Source organism: Cyanistes caeruleus, chromosome 34 (genome assembly GCF_971803275.1).
Source record: "Cyanistes caeruleus chromosome 34, bCyaCae1.hap1.1, whole genome shotgun sequence".
Classification (NCBI taxonomy): Eukaryota; Metazoa; Chordata; class Aves; order Passeriformes; family Paridae; genus Cyanistes; species Cyanistes caeruleus.
The window spans coordinates 2134238-2149188 of NC_141735.1; the positions used below are offsets into that span (position 1 = coordinate 2134238).

General features: G+C 59.5%; 1 protein-coding gene across 1 annotated transcript in view; it reads left to right on the forward strand.

The window, feature by feature from the left end:
• The window catches only part of LOC147647791 (1-phosphatidylinositol 4,5-bisphosphate phosphodiesterase beta-3-like), an 87866-nt gene that overhangs the window by 66564 nt on the left and 6351 nt on the right, over window positions 1–14951 (forward strand). Inside the window, exons 23-31 of the mRNA XM_086870881.1 lie at window positions 2063–2154; window positions 4004–4112; window positions 4198–4233; window positions 7420–7552; window positions 11191–11454; window positions 11510–11653; window positions 11899–12213; window positions 12314–12757; window positions 14626–14705. Of these exons, the coding sequence (XP_086727007.1) occupies window positions 2063–2154; window positions 4004–4112; window positions 4198–4233; window positions 7420–7552; window positions 11191–11454; window positions 11510–11653; window positions 11899–12213; window positions 12314–12757; window positions 14626–14705 (1617 nt within the window). The remainder of the gene's footprint in view (window positions 1–2062; window positions 2155–4003; window positions 4113–4197; window positions 4234–7419; window positions 7553–11190; window positions 11455–11509; window positions 11654–11898; window positions 12214–12313; window positions 12758–14625; window positions 14706–14951) is intronic.

Here is a 14951-nt window from a genome sequence, read left to right on the forward strand (position 1 = left end):
CGCGGTGGGGACACACCTGGGACACCTGGGGACACACCTGGGGGGGCTGGGGACACCTGGGGACACCTGGGACACCTGGGGACACCTGGGACACACCTGGGACACACCTGGGGACACCTGGGGACACACCTGGGGGGGCTGGGGACACCTGGGGACACCTGGGGACACACCTGGGGGGGCTGGGGACACCTGGGGACACCTGGGACACACCCAAAACACACCTGGGACACCTGGGACACACCCAAAACACACCTGGGGACACACCTGGGGACACCCAAAACACACCTGGGGACACCTGGGGACATTGGGGACACACCTGGGGACACCTGGGACACCTGGGGACACCCAAAACACACCTGGGGACATTGGGGACACACCTGGGACATTGGGGACACCTGGGGACACCTGGGGGGCACTGAGGGGACCCCAGACCCACCTTGCTGGGGGCACCTGACCTGGGGGGGCTTTGGGGGCTCCTCCCCGTGGGGTTCCCCCATTCCGGGGGGGATCCCCGAGTTTTGGGGTCCCCCCGACACCCCCGGATTTTGGGGTCACTCACCCCGGATATTTTTTGGGGTCAGTTTTGGGGTTTTTGGGTCAGTTTTGGGGTGACCCCGGTGTTTTTGGGGTCAGTTTTGGGGGTTTTGGGGTCAGGTTGGGGGTTTTGAGGTCAGTTTTGGGGTCAGTTTTGGGGTGACCCCGGGGTTTTAGGGGTTTTTTGGGGTTTTGGGGTCAGTTTTGGGGTCAGTTTTGGGGTGACCCCGGGGTTTTTGGGGTTTTGGGGTCAGTTTTGGGGTTTTTTTGGGGTTTTGGGGTCAGTTTTGTGGTTTTGGGGTCCGTTTTTGGTGACCCCGGTGTTTTTGGGGTCAGGTTTGGTGTTTTTGGGGTCAGTTTTGGGGTCAGGTTTGGGGTTTTTGGGGTCAGTTTTGGGGTGACCCCGGTGTTTTTGGGGTCAGTTTGGGGTCAGTTTTGGGGGTTTTGGGGTCAGTTTTGGGGTGACCCCGGTGTTTTTGGGGTTTTTTTGGGTTTTGGGGTCAGTTTTGGGGTGACCCCGGGGTTTTTGGGGTTTTGGGGTCAGTTTTGGGGGTTTTGGGGTTTTTTTGGGGTTTTTGGGGTCAGTTTTGGGGTGACCCCGGGGTTTTTGGGGTCAGTTTTGGGGGTTTTGGGGTTTTTTTGGGGGTTTTGGGGTCAGTTTTTGGTGACCCTGGTGTTTTTGGGGTTTTTGGGGTCAGTTTTGGGGTGACCCCGGGGTTTTTGGGGTCAGTTTTGGGGTGACCCCGGGGTTTTTGGGGTTTTTTTGGGGATTTTGGGGTCAGTTTTGGGGTGCCCCCGGTGTTTTTGGGGTTTTGGGGTCAGTTTTGGGGGTTTTGGGGTTTTTTGGGGTTTTGGGGTCAGTTTTGGGGTGACCCCGGGGTTTTTGGGGTCAGTTTTGGGGTGACCCCGGGGTTTTTGGGGGGTTTGGGGTCAGTTTTGGGGTGACCCCGGTGTTTTTGGGGGGTTTTGGGGTCAGTTTTGGGGTGACCCCGGGGTTTTTGGGGTCAGTTTTGGGTTTTTGGGGTCAGTTTTGGGGGTTTTGGGGTTTTTTTGGGGGTTTTGGGGTCAGTTTTTGGTGACCCTGGTGTTTTTTGGGGATTTTGGGGTCAGTTTTGGGGTGACCCCGGTGTTTTTGGGGTCAGTTTTTGGTGACCCCGGTGTTTTTGGGGTTTTGGGGTTTTTTTGGGTTTTTGGGGTCAGTTTTGGGGTGACCCCGGTGTTTTTGGGTTTTTTGGGGTCAGTTTTGGGGTTTTTGGGGTTTTTTTGGGGTTTTTGGGGTCAGTTTTGGGGTGACCCCGGTGTTTTTGGGGTTTTTTGGGGGTTTTTGGGGTCAGTTTTTGGTGACCCCGGGGTTTTTGGGGGTTTTGGGGTTTTTTGGGGTTTTGGGGTCAGTTTTGGGGTGACCCCGGTGTTTTTGGGGGTTTTGGGGGTTTTTTTGGGGTTTTGGGTCAGTTTTGGGGTGACCCCGGGGTTTTTGGGGTTTTGGGGTCAGTTTTTGGTGACCCCGGTGTTTTTGGGGTGCCCCCAGATTACGCCGAGGCCCTGAGTAACCCCATCCGACACCTGAGCCTGCTGGGGCAGCGGCAGCGGCGGCTGCGGGCTCTGCTGGGGGACCCCGAGGTGAGAGGGGGGACCCCAAAACCGCAGGGGAACCCCAAAACTGAGACTGGGACCCCAAAACTGCGGGGGGACCCCGAGGTGAGACAGGGGACCCCAAAACTGAGACAGGGACCCCAAAACTGCTGGGGGACCCCGAGGTGAGACAGGGGGGACCCTGAAACTGCGACAGGGGGACCCCAAAACTGCTGGGGACCCCAAAACTGGGACAGGGACCCCAAAACTGAGACAGGGACCCCGAGGTGAGACAGGGGGACCCCGAAACTGGGACAGGGGGGACCCCAAAACTGGGACAGGGACCCCAAAACTGAGACTGGGACCCCAAAACTGCGGGGGGACCCCGAGGTGAGACGGGGGGGACCCCAAAACTGGGACGGGGGGACCCCAAAACTGCGACAGGGGGACCCCAAAACTGAGATTGGGACCCCAAAACTGGGACGGAGGGACCCCAAAACTGCGGGGGGACCCCAAAACTGAGACTGGGACCCTAAACTGCGGGGGGATCCCGAGGTCAGGGGGGGACCCCAAAAACGGGGGGGGACCCCAAAACTGCGACAGGGGGACCCCAAAACTGAGACAGGGACCCCAAAACTGCTGGGGGACCCCGAGGTGAGACGGGGGGGGACCCCAAAACTGCTACAGGGGACCCCAAAACTGAGACTGGGACCCCAAAACTGCTGGGGGACCCCAAAACTGCTGGGGGACCCCGAGGTGAGAGGGGGGACCCCAAAACTGGGACAGGGGGACCCCAAAACTGCGGGGGGACCCCAAAACTGAGACTGGGACCCCAAAACTGCGGGGGGACCCCAAAACTGCGACAGGGGGGACCCCAAAACTGAGACAGGGACCCCAAAACTGCGGGGGGACCCCAAAACTGAGACAGGGACCCCAAAACTGCGACCGGGGGGACCCCAAAACTGCGGGGGGACCCCGAGGTGAGACGGGGGAACCCAAAACTGAGACTGGGGGGACCCCAAAACTGGGACAGGGGGGGACCCCAAAACTGAGATTGGGACCCCAAAACTGAGACAGGGACCCCAAAACTGCGGGGGGACCCCGAGGTGAGAGGGAGGACCCCAAAACCGGGGGGGGACCCCAAAACTGGGACAGGGGGGACCCCGAGGTGAGACAGGGGGGACCCCAAAACTGCGACAGGGGGACCCCAAAACTGCGGGGGGACCCCGAGGTGAGACAGGGGGGACCCCAAAACCGGGGGGGTGCAAAGCGGGGGGACCCCGAGGTGCGGGGGGGTCCCCAAAGCCGGGGGTCCCCCAGGGTCGGGGGTGGGGGGAGATTTTGGATTTTGGGGGGAGATCTGGGGGGTCCCTGGGGAATTTTGGGGGTCCCGGGGTGGATTTGGGGGTTCCAGGGTGGATTTGGGGGTCCCGGGTGGGTTTTTGGGGGTCCCGGGTGTTTTTGGGGGTTCCCGGGTGTTTTTGGGGGTCCCGGGTGATTTTGGGGGTCCCGGGTGGGTTTTTGGGGTTCCCGGGGTGGATTTTGGGGTTCCCGGGTGTTTTTGGGGGTTCCCGGGTGGGTTTTTGGGGGTCCTGGGGTGCATTTGGGGGTCCCGGGTGTTTTTGGGGGTCCCGGGTGGGTTTTTGGGGTTCCCGGGTGGGTTTTTGGGGGTCCTGGGGTGCATTTGGGGGTCCCGGGTGTTTTTGGGGGTCCCGGGTGGATTTGGGGTTCCCGGGTGGATTTTTGGGGGTTCCCGGGTGGGTTTTTGGGGGTCCCTGGGGAATTTTGGGGGTCCCGGGTGGATTTGGGGTTCCCGGGTGGGTTTTTGGGGGTCTCGGGTGGGTTTTTGGGGGTCCCGGGTGTTTTTGGGGTGCTCTGACCCCCCCGTCCCCCCCAGGACAGCCCCGAGAGGCCCCAGCAGAGCCCCCAGGATTTGGGGGGCCCCTCCCCCCCCCCGGAGCCTCGCGCCCCTCCCCCACCCGGCCCCGCCCCCACCCCCAGCCCAGGTAAGTGGGGGGAGGGGTCGGGGGGGGGGACCCCAAATTTTGGGGGGGGAACCCCAAATCCGCTGATTCCGGGTGCCCCCCCCAGGGCAGCGCAGCGACCTCATCGCCACCGTCCTGACAGGTAAACCCAAAACACCCCAAAACACCCCAAAACACCCCAAAAACACCCCGAAACACCCCAAAACACCCCAAAAACACCCCAAAAACACCCCAAAAACACCCCGAAACACCCCCAAAACATCCCAAAACACCCCAAAACACCCCAAAAACACCCCGAAACATCCCAAAAACACCCCAAAAACACCGCAAAAACACCCCAAAACACCCCAAAACACCCCAAAAACACCCCAAAACACCCCAAAAACACCCCAAAAACACCCCAAAACACCCCAAAAACATCCCAAAACACTCCAAAAACACCCCAAAAACACCCCAAAAACACCCCATAACACCCCGAAACACCCCAAAACACCCCAAAAACACCCTGAAACACCCCAAAAACATCCCAAAACACCCCAAAAACACCCCAAAAACACCCGAAAACACCCCGAAACACCCCAAAACACCCCAAAAACAACCCAAAACACCCCAAAACACCTCAAAAACACCCCAAAAACACCCCAAAACACCCCAAAACACCCCAAAAACACGCCATAACACCCCAAAAACACCCAAAAACACCCCAAAAACACCCAAAAACACCCCAAAAAACCAAAAAAAATCCAAAAAAACCCAAAAAAAACCCGGGGGGACCCCCCAAAACCCCCCCCAGAACCCCCCTAAACTGCCCTGGAACCCCTGGGACCCCCCAAAAACCCCCCAAAACTCCCCTGGGAACCCCCAAACCCTCCGGGGGATCCCCGAAACCCCCCCAGGACCCCCAAAACCCCTCCAGGACCCCCCAAAACCCCCCTGGAACCCCAAAAACTCCCCCGGGACCCCCAAAATTCCCCCCAGGACCCCCAAAAACCCCCCGGGACCCCCAAAACCCCCCACAAAACTCCCCCTGGAACCCCAAAAACCTCCCGGGACCCCCAAAATTTCCCCTGGAACCCCCAAAACCCCCCCGGGACCCCCCAAACCCTTCAGGACCCCCCAAACCCCTCCGGGGGCCCCCAAAACCCCCCCAAAACTCCCCCTGGGACCCCCCAAAACCCCCCCCGGGGGGTCCCCAAAACCTGGGGGGGCTTTGGGGGGTTCCCCTGAAATCCCCAAACCCCCCCGGGACCCCCCCAAAACCCCCCTGGAACCCCAAAACCCCTCTGGGGGCCCCCAAAACCCCCCCAAAAACTCCCCCCGGGACCCCCCAAAACCCCCCGGGGACCCCCCCGGGACCCCCCCGGGACCCCCCAAACCCTCCAGGACCCCCAAAAACACCCGGGACCCCCCCAAACCCCCCCGGGACCCCCCGGGACCCCCCACGGCCTCACCGGGGCCAGGGGGAGCCCCCGGGTTGGGGGTTCTGGGGGTCCCCCCGGGGGTTTGGGGAGGATTTTGGGGTCCCCCCGCTGATTTGGGGAGGATTTTGGGGTCCCCCCGTTGATTTGGGGAGGATTTTGGGGTCCCCCCGTTGATTTGGGGAGGATTTTGGGGTCCCCCCGTTGATTTGGGGGGGATTTGGGGAGGATTTTGGGGTCATTTGGGGGGAATTTTGGTGATTTGGGATTATTTGGGGTGATTTTGGGTTCCCCCCGTTGATATTGGGGTGATTTGGGGTGGTTTGGGGTGGTTTGGGTGATTTGGGGGTGATTTAGGGGGATTTTGGGTGATTTTGGGGTGATTTGAGGTGATTTTGGGGTGATTTAGGGGGATTTTGGGTGATTTGGGGATGATTTGGGATCATTTTGGGATGATTTTGGATTTTGGCTGATTTTGGGGTGATTTTGGATGATTTTGGGGTGATTTAGGGGGATTTGGGGATGATTTTGGGTAATTTTGGGGTGATTTAGGGGGATTTTGGGGTGATTTAGGGGGATTTTGGGTGATTTTGGGGTGATTTTGGGTGATTTTGGGGTGATTTAGGGGGATTTTGGGTTCTCCCCATTGATTTTGGGATGATTTGGGATGATTTTTGCTGATTTTGGGGTGATTTGGGATGATTTTGGGGTGATTCTGGGGTCATTTGGGGATGATTTTGGGTGGTTTTGGGTCCCAGACGTGACTTTGGGGTGATTGGGATGATTTGGGATGGATTGGGGTGATTTTGGGTTCCCCCTGTTGGGGTGTTTTGGGGTGATCTGGGGTGATTCTGGGTGATTTTGGGTTGATTCTGGGTGATTTTGGGGTGATTTTGGGGGATTTTGGGTTCCCCCCGTTGATTTTGGGGTAATTTGAGATGATTTCGGCTGATTTTGGGGTGATTTTGGGGTGATTTTGGCTGATTTTAGGGTGATTTTGGTTGATTTTGGGGTGATTTTAGATGATTTTGGGGGATTTTGGGGTGATTTGCTGATTTGGGGTGATTTTGGGTAACAGAGATGATTTTGGGGGATTTTGGGGTGATTTTGGGTTCCCCCCGTTGATTTTGGGGTGATTTTGGGATGACTTTGGGGTGATTTGGGATGATTTTGGGTCTCAGAGGTGATTCTTGCTGATTTTGGGATGATTTTGTGTGATTTGGGGTGATTTTGGCTGATTTTGGCTGATTTTGGGGTGATTTGAGGTGATTTTTGCTGATTTTGGGGTGATTTGAGGTGATTTTGTGTGATTTGGGGTGATTTTGGCTGATTTTGTGTGATTTTGGGGTGATTTGAGGTGATTTTTGCTGACTTTGGGGTGATTTGGGGTGATTTTGGCTGATTTTGGGGTGATTTGAGGTGATTTTGTGTGATTTGGGGTGATTTGGGCTGATTTTGGGGTGATTTGAGGTGATTTTTGCTGACTTTGGGGAGATTTGGGGTAATTTTGGCTGATTTTGGGGTGATTTAGGGTGATTTAGGCTGATTTTGGGGTGATTTGAGGTGATTTTGGCTGATTTGGGGTGATTTGAGGTGATTTTGTGTGATTTGGGGTGATTTGAGGTGATTTCGGCTGACTTTGGGGTGATTTTGGCTGACTTTGGGGTGATTTGGGGTGATTTCGGCTGACTTTGGGGTGATTTGGGGTGATTTTGGCTGACTTTGGGGTGATTTGGGGTGATTTTGTGTGATTATGGGGCGATTTGAGGTGATTTTGGCTGACTTTGGGGTGATTTGGGGTGATTTTGGCTGATTTTGGGGTGATTTGGGGTGATTTTGGCTGATTTTGGGGTGATTTTTGCTGACTTTGGGGTGATTTTGGCTGATTTTGGGGTGATTTGGGGTGGCAGAGGTGTCCCCGGAGCCGCTGGAGGCGCTCAGGCAGCACCGGGGGTACCTGAAGCTGCTCAAGCGGCAGCGCCGGGACCTGGAGCGGCTCCGCAAGAAACACCTGAGGCGGCTCCTGGCGCTGCACCGCCGCAGGTGGGACCCCAAAACCCCCCGGAACACCCGGAAACAGCCCCAGAACCCCCCGGAACACCCTGAAACACCCCCGAAACCCCCCGGAACACCCTGAAACACCCCCGGAATGCCCTGAAACCGCCCCGAAACCCCCCGGAACACCCGGAAACACCCCCCAAACCCCCTGGATCACCCTGAAACAGCCCGAAATCCCCCAGAACACCCTGAAACCTCTCTGAAACTCCCTGGAACACCCCCAAAACCACTCGGAATGCCCTGAAACACCCCCCAAACCCCCCGGAACACCCTGAAACCCCCCTGAAATCCCCCAAAACCCCCCCAAAACCCCCCAAAACCCCCGAAAGTGCCTGGAACACCCCCAAAACCACCCCAAAACTGCCCAAAACTGCCCGAAACCGCCCCAAAACCCCCCAGATCACCCTGAAACCTCCCCAAAACCGCCTGAAACCGCCCAGAACACCCTGAGACCCCCCCGAAACCGCCCAAAACACCCCCAAAGCCACCAAAAACCGCCCGAAACACCCTGAAACCCCCCCAAAACCGCCCAAAACACCCTGAAACTGCCCCAAAACCGCCCGGAACACCCTGAAATCCCCCCGAACACCCTGAACTCCCCCTGAAACTCCCCCTGAACAGCCCCAAAACCGCCCCAAAACACCCTGAGACCCCCTGGAACACCCCCAAAACACCCTGAGACCCCCTGGAACACCCCCAAAACACCCTGAGACCCCCTGGAACAGCCCCCAAACCGCCCCAAAACACCCTGAGACCCCCTGGAACACCCCCAAAACACCCTGAAAATCCCCAAAACCCCCTAAAACCCCCCCTGAAACCCCTCGAAACCCCCCCAAACCCCCCAAATCCCCCCCAAACCCCCCCGAACCCCCCAAATCCCCCCCGACCCTTCCCAAATCCCCCCCAAATCCCCCCCAAATCCCCCCCGAGCCCCCCCAAACCCCCCCAAATCCCCCCAAATCCCCCCCAGGACCCCCAGACCCCCCCCGAACCCCCCCAAATTCCCCCCAAACCCCCCCAAACCCCCCCCAGGACCCCCAAACCCTTCGAATCCCCCCCAAATCCCCCCCAAACCCCCCCAATCCCCCCCCAAATCCTCCCAAATCCCCCCAGGACCCCCAAATCCCCTCCGAGCCCCTCCAAACCCCCCCAAATCCCCCCAAATCCCCCTAAAACCCCCCCAAACCCTTCGAAACCCCCCCAAACCCCCCCAAATTCCCCCAAATCCCCCCCAGGACCCCCAGACCCCCCCGAACCCCCCCAAATTCCCCCCAAATCCCCCCAAATCCCCCTAAAACCCCTTGAAACCCCCCCAAACCCCCCCAAACCCCCCCCAGGACCCCCAAACCCTTCGAATCCTCCCCAAACCCCCCCAAACCCCCCCCAAATCCCCCCAAATCCCCCCCAGGACCCCCAAATCCCCTCCGAGCCCCTCCAAACCCCCCCCAAATCCCCCCAAATCCCCCCCGAGCCCCCCCCAAATCCCCCCTGAGCCCCCCCAAAATCCCCCCAAATCCCCCTAAAACCCCTTGAAACCCCTTGAAACCCCCCCAAACCCCCCCCAGGACCCCCAAACCCTTCGAATCCCCCCCAAATCCCCCCCAAACCCCCCCCAAATCCCCCCAAATCCCCCCCGAGCCCCCCCGAACCCCCCCCAAATCCCCCCAAATTCCCCCCAAATCCCCCCCGAGCCCCCCCCGAACCCCCGGGGGGCCCCGGAGCCGCGGGAAAATCCCGAATTTCCCTCCCGGGAGCTCCAAAGGATCCCAAAAACGGGGGGGGGGGAGGGGCACAACCCAGCCCGGGGGGCGGAGCTCGGAATTCCCGGGGTTTGGGGTTCCCGGGATTTGGGGTTCCCGGGATTTGGGGATTCCCGGGATTTTGGGGTCCCCATTCCCTGGATTTTGGGGATTCCCGGGATTTGGGGCCCCCATTCCCGGGATTTTGGGATTTTGGGGTCCCCATTCCCGGGATTTTGGGGTCCCCATTCCCTGGATTTGGGGTCCCCATTCCCTGGATTTTGGGGATTCCCGGGATTTTGGGGTCCCCGTTCCCGGGATTTTGGGGATTCCCGGGATTTTGGGGTCCCCGTTCCCGGGATTTTGGGGATTCCCGGGATTTTGGGGATTCCCGGGATTTGGGGTCCCCATTCCCTGGATTTTGGGGATTCCCGGGATTTTGGGGATTCCCGGGATTTTGGGGATTCCCGGGATTTGGGGCCCCCATTGCCGGGATTTTGGGGTCCCCATTGCCGGGATTTTGGGGATTCCCGGGATTTTGGGGTCCCCGTTCCCGGGATTTTGGGGATTCCCGGGATTTTGGGGATTCCCGGGATTTTGGGGTCCCCATTCCCGGATTTGGGGTCCCCATTCCCTGGATTTGGGGTCCCCATTGCCGGGATTTTGGGATTTTGGGGTCCCCATTCCCGGGATTTTGGGGATTCCTGGGATTTGGGGTCCCCATTGCCTGGATTTTGGGGTCCCCATTGCCGGATTTGGGATTTTGGGGTCCCCATTCCCGGATTTGGGATTTTGGGGTCCCCATTCCCGGGATTTTGGGGTCCCCATTCCCGGGATTTTGGGATTTTGGGGTCCCCATTCCCGGGATTTTGGGGATTCCCGGGATTTTGGGGTCCCCCTTGCCGGGATTTTGGGGTCCGGATTCCCGGGATTTTGGGGTCCCCATTCCCGGGATTTTGGGGTCCCCCTTGCCGGGATTTTGGGGTCCCCATTGCCGGGATTTGGGATTTTGGGGTCCCCGTTCCCGGGATTTGGGGTCCCCATTCCCTGGATTTTGGGGTCCCCATTGCCGGGATTTTGGGGATTCCCGGGATTTTGGGGTCCCCATTCCCGGGATTTTGGGGTCCCCATTCCCGGGATTTTGGGGTCCCCATTGCCGGGATTTGGGGTCCCCGTTCCCGGGATTTGGGGTCCCCGTTCCCGGGAGTTGGGGTCCCCATTCCCGGGATTTGGGGTCCCCATTCCCGGGATTTTGGGGTCCCCGTTCCCGGGATTTTGGGGATTCCCGGGATTTTGGGGTCCCCGTTCCCGGGATTTTGGGGATTCCCGGGATTTGGGGTCCCCATTCCCGGGATTTTGGGGTCCCCATTGCCGGGATTTGGGGATTCCCTGGATTTGGGGTCCCCATTGCCAGGATTTGGGGTCCCCATTGCCGGGATTTTGGGATTTTGGGGTCCCCATTCCCTGGATTTTGGGGATTCCCGGGATTTGGGGCCCCCATTGCCAGGATTTTGGGGTCCCCGTTCCCGGGATTTTGGGGTCCCCATTCCCGGGATTTTGGGGTCCCCGTTCCCGGGATTTTGGGGATTCCCGGGATTTTGGGGATTCCCGGGATTTTGGGGTCCCCGTTCCCGGGATTTTGGGGTCCCCATTCCCGGGATTTTGGGGATTCCCGGGATTTTGGGGTCCCTGTTCCCGGGGTTTTGGGGTCCCCATTCCCGGGATTTTGGAGTCCCTGTTCCCGGGGTTTTGGGGTCCCCATTCCCGGGATTTTGGGGTCCACATTGCCGGGATTTTGGGGATTCCCGGGATTTTGGGGTCCCCGTTCCCGGGATTTTGGGGATTCCCGGGATTTTGGGGTCCCCATTGCCGCCCCTCCCCCAGCGCGGGCCCGGAGGGGGCGGGGCCGCTGCTGCAGCTGCGGGAGGAGCAAAAACAGCGCGAGCTGGGGAGGAGGCGGGAACAGCTGAGAGAGGTACGGGGGATACCGGGGATACCGGGGATACCGGGGGATACCGGGGATACCGGGGATACCGGGGATACCGGGGATACCGGGGGATACCGGGGATACCGGGGATACCGGGGATACCGGGGGTACCGGGGATACCGGGGATACCGGGGGTACCGGGGGTACCGGGGATACCGGGGGTACCGGGGATACCGGGGATACTGGGGATACCGGGGATACCGGGGATACCGGGAGGGACTGGGGATACCGGGGATACCGGGGATACCGGGGATACCGGGGGTACCGGGGATACCGGGGGTACCGGGGGTACCGGGGGTACCGGGGATACCGGGGGTACCGGGGATACCGGGGGTACCGGGGGTACCGGGGGTACCGGGGGTACCGGGGATATCGGGGATACCGGGGATACCGGGGATACCGGGAGGGACCGGGGATACCGGGGATACCGGGGATACTGGGGATACCGGGGATACCGGGGATACCGGGGATTCCGGGGATACCGGGATACTGGGGATACCGGGGATACCGGGAGGTACCGGGGATACCGGGGATACCGGGGATACCGGGGGTACTGGGGATACCGGGGATACCGGGGATACCGGGGATACCGGGGATACCGGGAGGGACGGGGGATACTGGGGATACCGGGGATACCGGGGATACCGGGGATACCGGGAATACCGGGGATACCGGGGATACCGGGGATACCGGGGATACCGGGGGTACTGGGGATACCGGGAATACCGGGGATACCGGGGATACCGGGGATACCGGGGATACCGGGGGTACTGGGGATACCGGGGATACCGGGGATACCGGGGATACCGGGGATACCGGGGGTACTGGGGATACCGGGGATACCGGGGATACCGGGGATACCGGGGATACCGGGGATTCCGGGGATACCGGGGATACCGGGGATTCCGGGGATACCGGGGGTACTGGGGATACCGGGGATACCGGGGATACCGGGGATACTGGGGATACCGGGAATACCGGGGATACCGGGAATACCGGGGATACCGGGGGTACCGGGAGGGACTGGGGAGAGCTGGGGGGAACTGGGAGGGTTCGTACCGGTCCATACTGGTCTGTACCGGTCCGTACCAGTCTGTACTGGTTTATACTGGTCCATACTGGTTTATACCGGTCCATACTGGTCCGTACTGGTTTATACCAGTTTATACTGGTCCATAGCGGTCCATACTGGTCTGTACTGGTTTATACCGGTCCGTACTGGTTTATACTGGTCCGTACTGGTTTATACCGGTTTATACCGTTCCATACTGGTCCATACCGGTCCATACTGGTCCATACTGGTTTATACTGGTTTATACCGGTTTATACTGGTTTATACCGGTCCATACTGGTCCATACTGGTCCATACTGGTCCGAACTGGTGCAGGCCCAGCAGCGGCTCCAGGAGGTGGCGCTGGAGGCTCAGCAGGCCCAGCTCAAACGGCTGCGCCAAACCAGTGAGAGGTACTGGGGAAACTGGGGGAAACTGGGGGGACTGGGGGGACTGGGGGGAACTGGGGGGACTGGGGGGGACTGGGGGGGACTGGGGGGGACTGGGGGGACTGGGGGGACTGGGATAAACTGGGCTGGACTGGGGCTGAACTGGGCTGGACTGGGATAAACTGGGCTGAACTGGGCTGAACTGGGATAAACTGGGCTGAACTGGGGCTGAACTGGGATAAACTGGGCTGAACTGGTCTGAACTGGGGCTGAACTGGGATAAACTGGGCTGGACTGGGGCTGAACTGGGGCTGAACTGGACTGAACTGGGCTGAACTGGGCTGAACTGGGATAAACTGGGCTGAACTGGGGCTGAACTGGGCTGAACTGGGCTGAACTGGGCTGAACTGGGGCTGAACTGGGATAAACTGGGCTGGACTGGGCTGAACTGGGCTGAACTGGGTGAACTGGTCTGAACTGGGCTGAACTGGTCTGGACTGGGCTGAACTGGGCTGAACTGGGATAAACTGGTCTGAACTGGGCTGAACTGGGCTGAACTGGGGCTGAACTGGGCTGAACTGGGATAAACTGGGCTGAACTGGGCTGAACTGGGCTGAACTGGGACTGAACTGGGATAAACTGGGCTGAACTGGGCTGAACTGGGCTGAACTGGGATAAACTGGGCTGAACTGGGATAAACTGGGCTGAACTGGGATAAACTGGGCTGAACTGGGCTGGACTGGGCTGAACTGGGCTGGACTGGGCTGAACTGGTCTGAACTGGGCTGAACTGGGCTGAACTGGGATAAACTGGGATAAACTGGGCTGAACTGGTCTGAACTGGGCTGAACTGGGCTGAACTGGGCTGAACTGGGCTGAACTGGGCTGGACTGGGCTGGGCTGGGCTGAACTGGGCTGAACTGGGCTGAACTGGGATAAACTGGGGCTGAACTGGGCTGAACTGGGATAAACTGGGCTGAACTGGGCTGAACTGGGATAAACTGGGCTGAACTGGGCTGAACTGGGCTGAACTGGGATAAACTGGGCTGAACTGGTCTGAACTGGTCTGAACTGGGCTGAACTGGGCTGAACTGGGCTGGACTGGGCTGAACTGGTCTGAACTGGGCTGAACTGGGCTGGACTGGGCTGAACTGGGATAAACTGGGCTGGACTGGGCTGAACTGGGCTGAACTGGGATAAACTGGGCTGGACTGGGCTGAACTGGGATAAACTGGGCTGAACTGGGCTGAACTGGGCTGAACTGGGCTGAACTGGGCTGAACTGGGCTGAACTGGGCTGGGCTGGGCTGAACTGGGATAAACTGGGCTGGACTGGGCTGAACTGGGATAAACTGGGCTGAACTGGGCTGAACTGGGATAAACTGGGCTGAACTGGGATAAACTGGGCTGAACTGGGATAAACTGGGCTGAACTGGGCTGAACTGGGCTGAACTGGGCTGAACTGGGCTGGACTGGGCTGAACTGGGCTGAACTGGTCTGAACTGGGCTGAACTGGGCTGAACTGGGCTGGACTGGGCTGAACTGGTTTGAACTGGTCTGAACTGGGCTGAACTGGGCTGAACTGGGCTGAACTGGGCTGAACTGGTCTGAACTGGTCTGAACTGGGCTGAACTGGTCTGAACTGGTCTGAACTGGGATAAACTGGGCTGAACTGGGATAAACTGGGCTGAACTGGGCTGAACTGGGCTGAACTGGGCTGAACTGGTCTGAACTGGTCTGAACTGGGCTGAACTGGTCTGAACTGGGATAAACTGGGCTGAACTGGTCTGAACTGGTCTGAACTGGTCTGAACTGGTCTGAACTGGGCTGAACTGGTCTGAACTGGGCTGAACTGGGATAAACTGGGATAAACTGGGGCTGTTTGGGCTCCCAGGGAGAAGAAGGAGCTGCAGAAGATTCTGGAAGGGCGGCGCCACAGCAGCATCAGCGCGGCCCGGGGGGGGCGGCAGGGGGGTACCGAGGGGTTGGGGGTCCCGGGGGGGGTTGGGGGTCCCTGGGGGGGTTGGGGGTCCCTGGGGGTTCCTGGGGGGGTTTGGGAGGTCCCTGGGGGTTCCTGGGAGGTCCCCAGGGGGCCCCTGGGGGTCCTGAGGGGGGATTTGGGGGTCCCTGGGGGGTCCCTGGGGGTCCTGAGGGGGGATTTGGGGGTCCCTGGGGGGGTTTGGGGGTCCCTGGGGGTTTTTTGGGGGGTTTGGTGGTCCC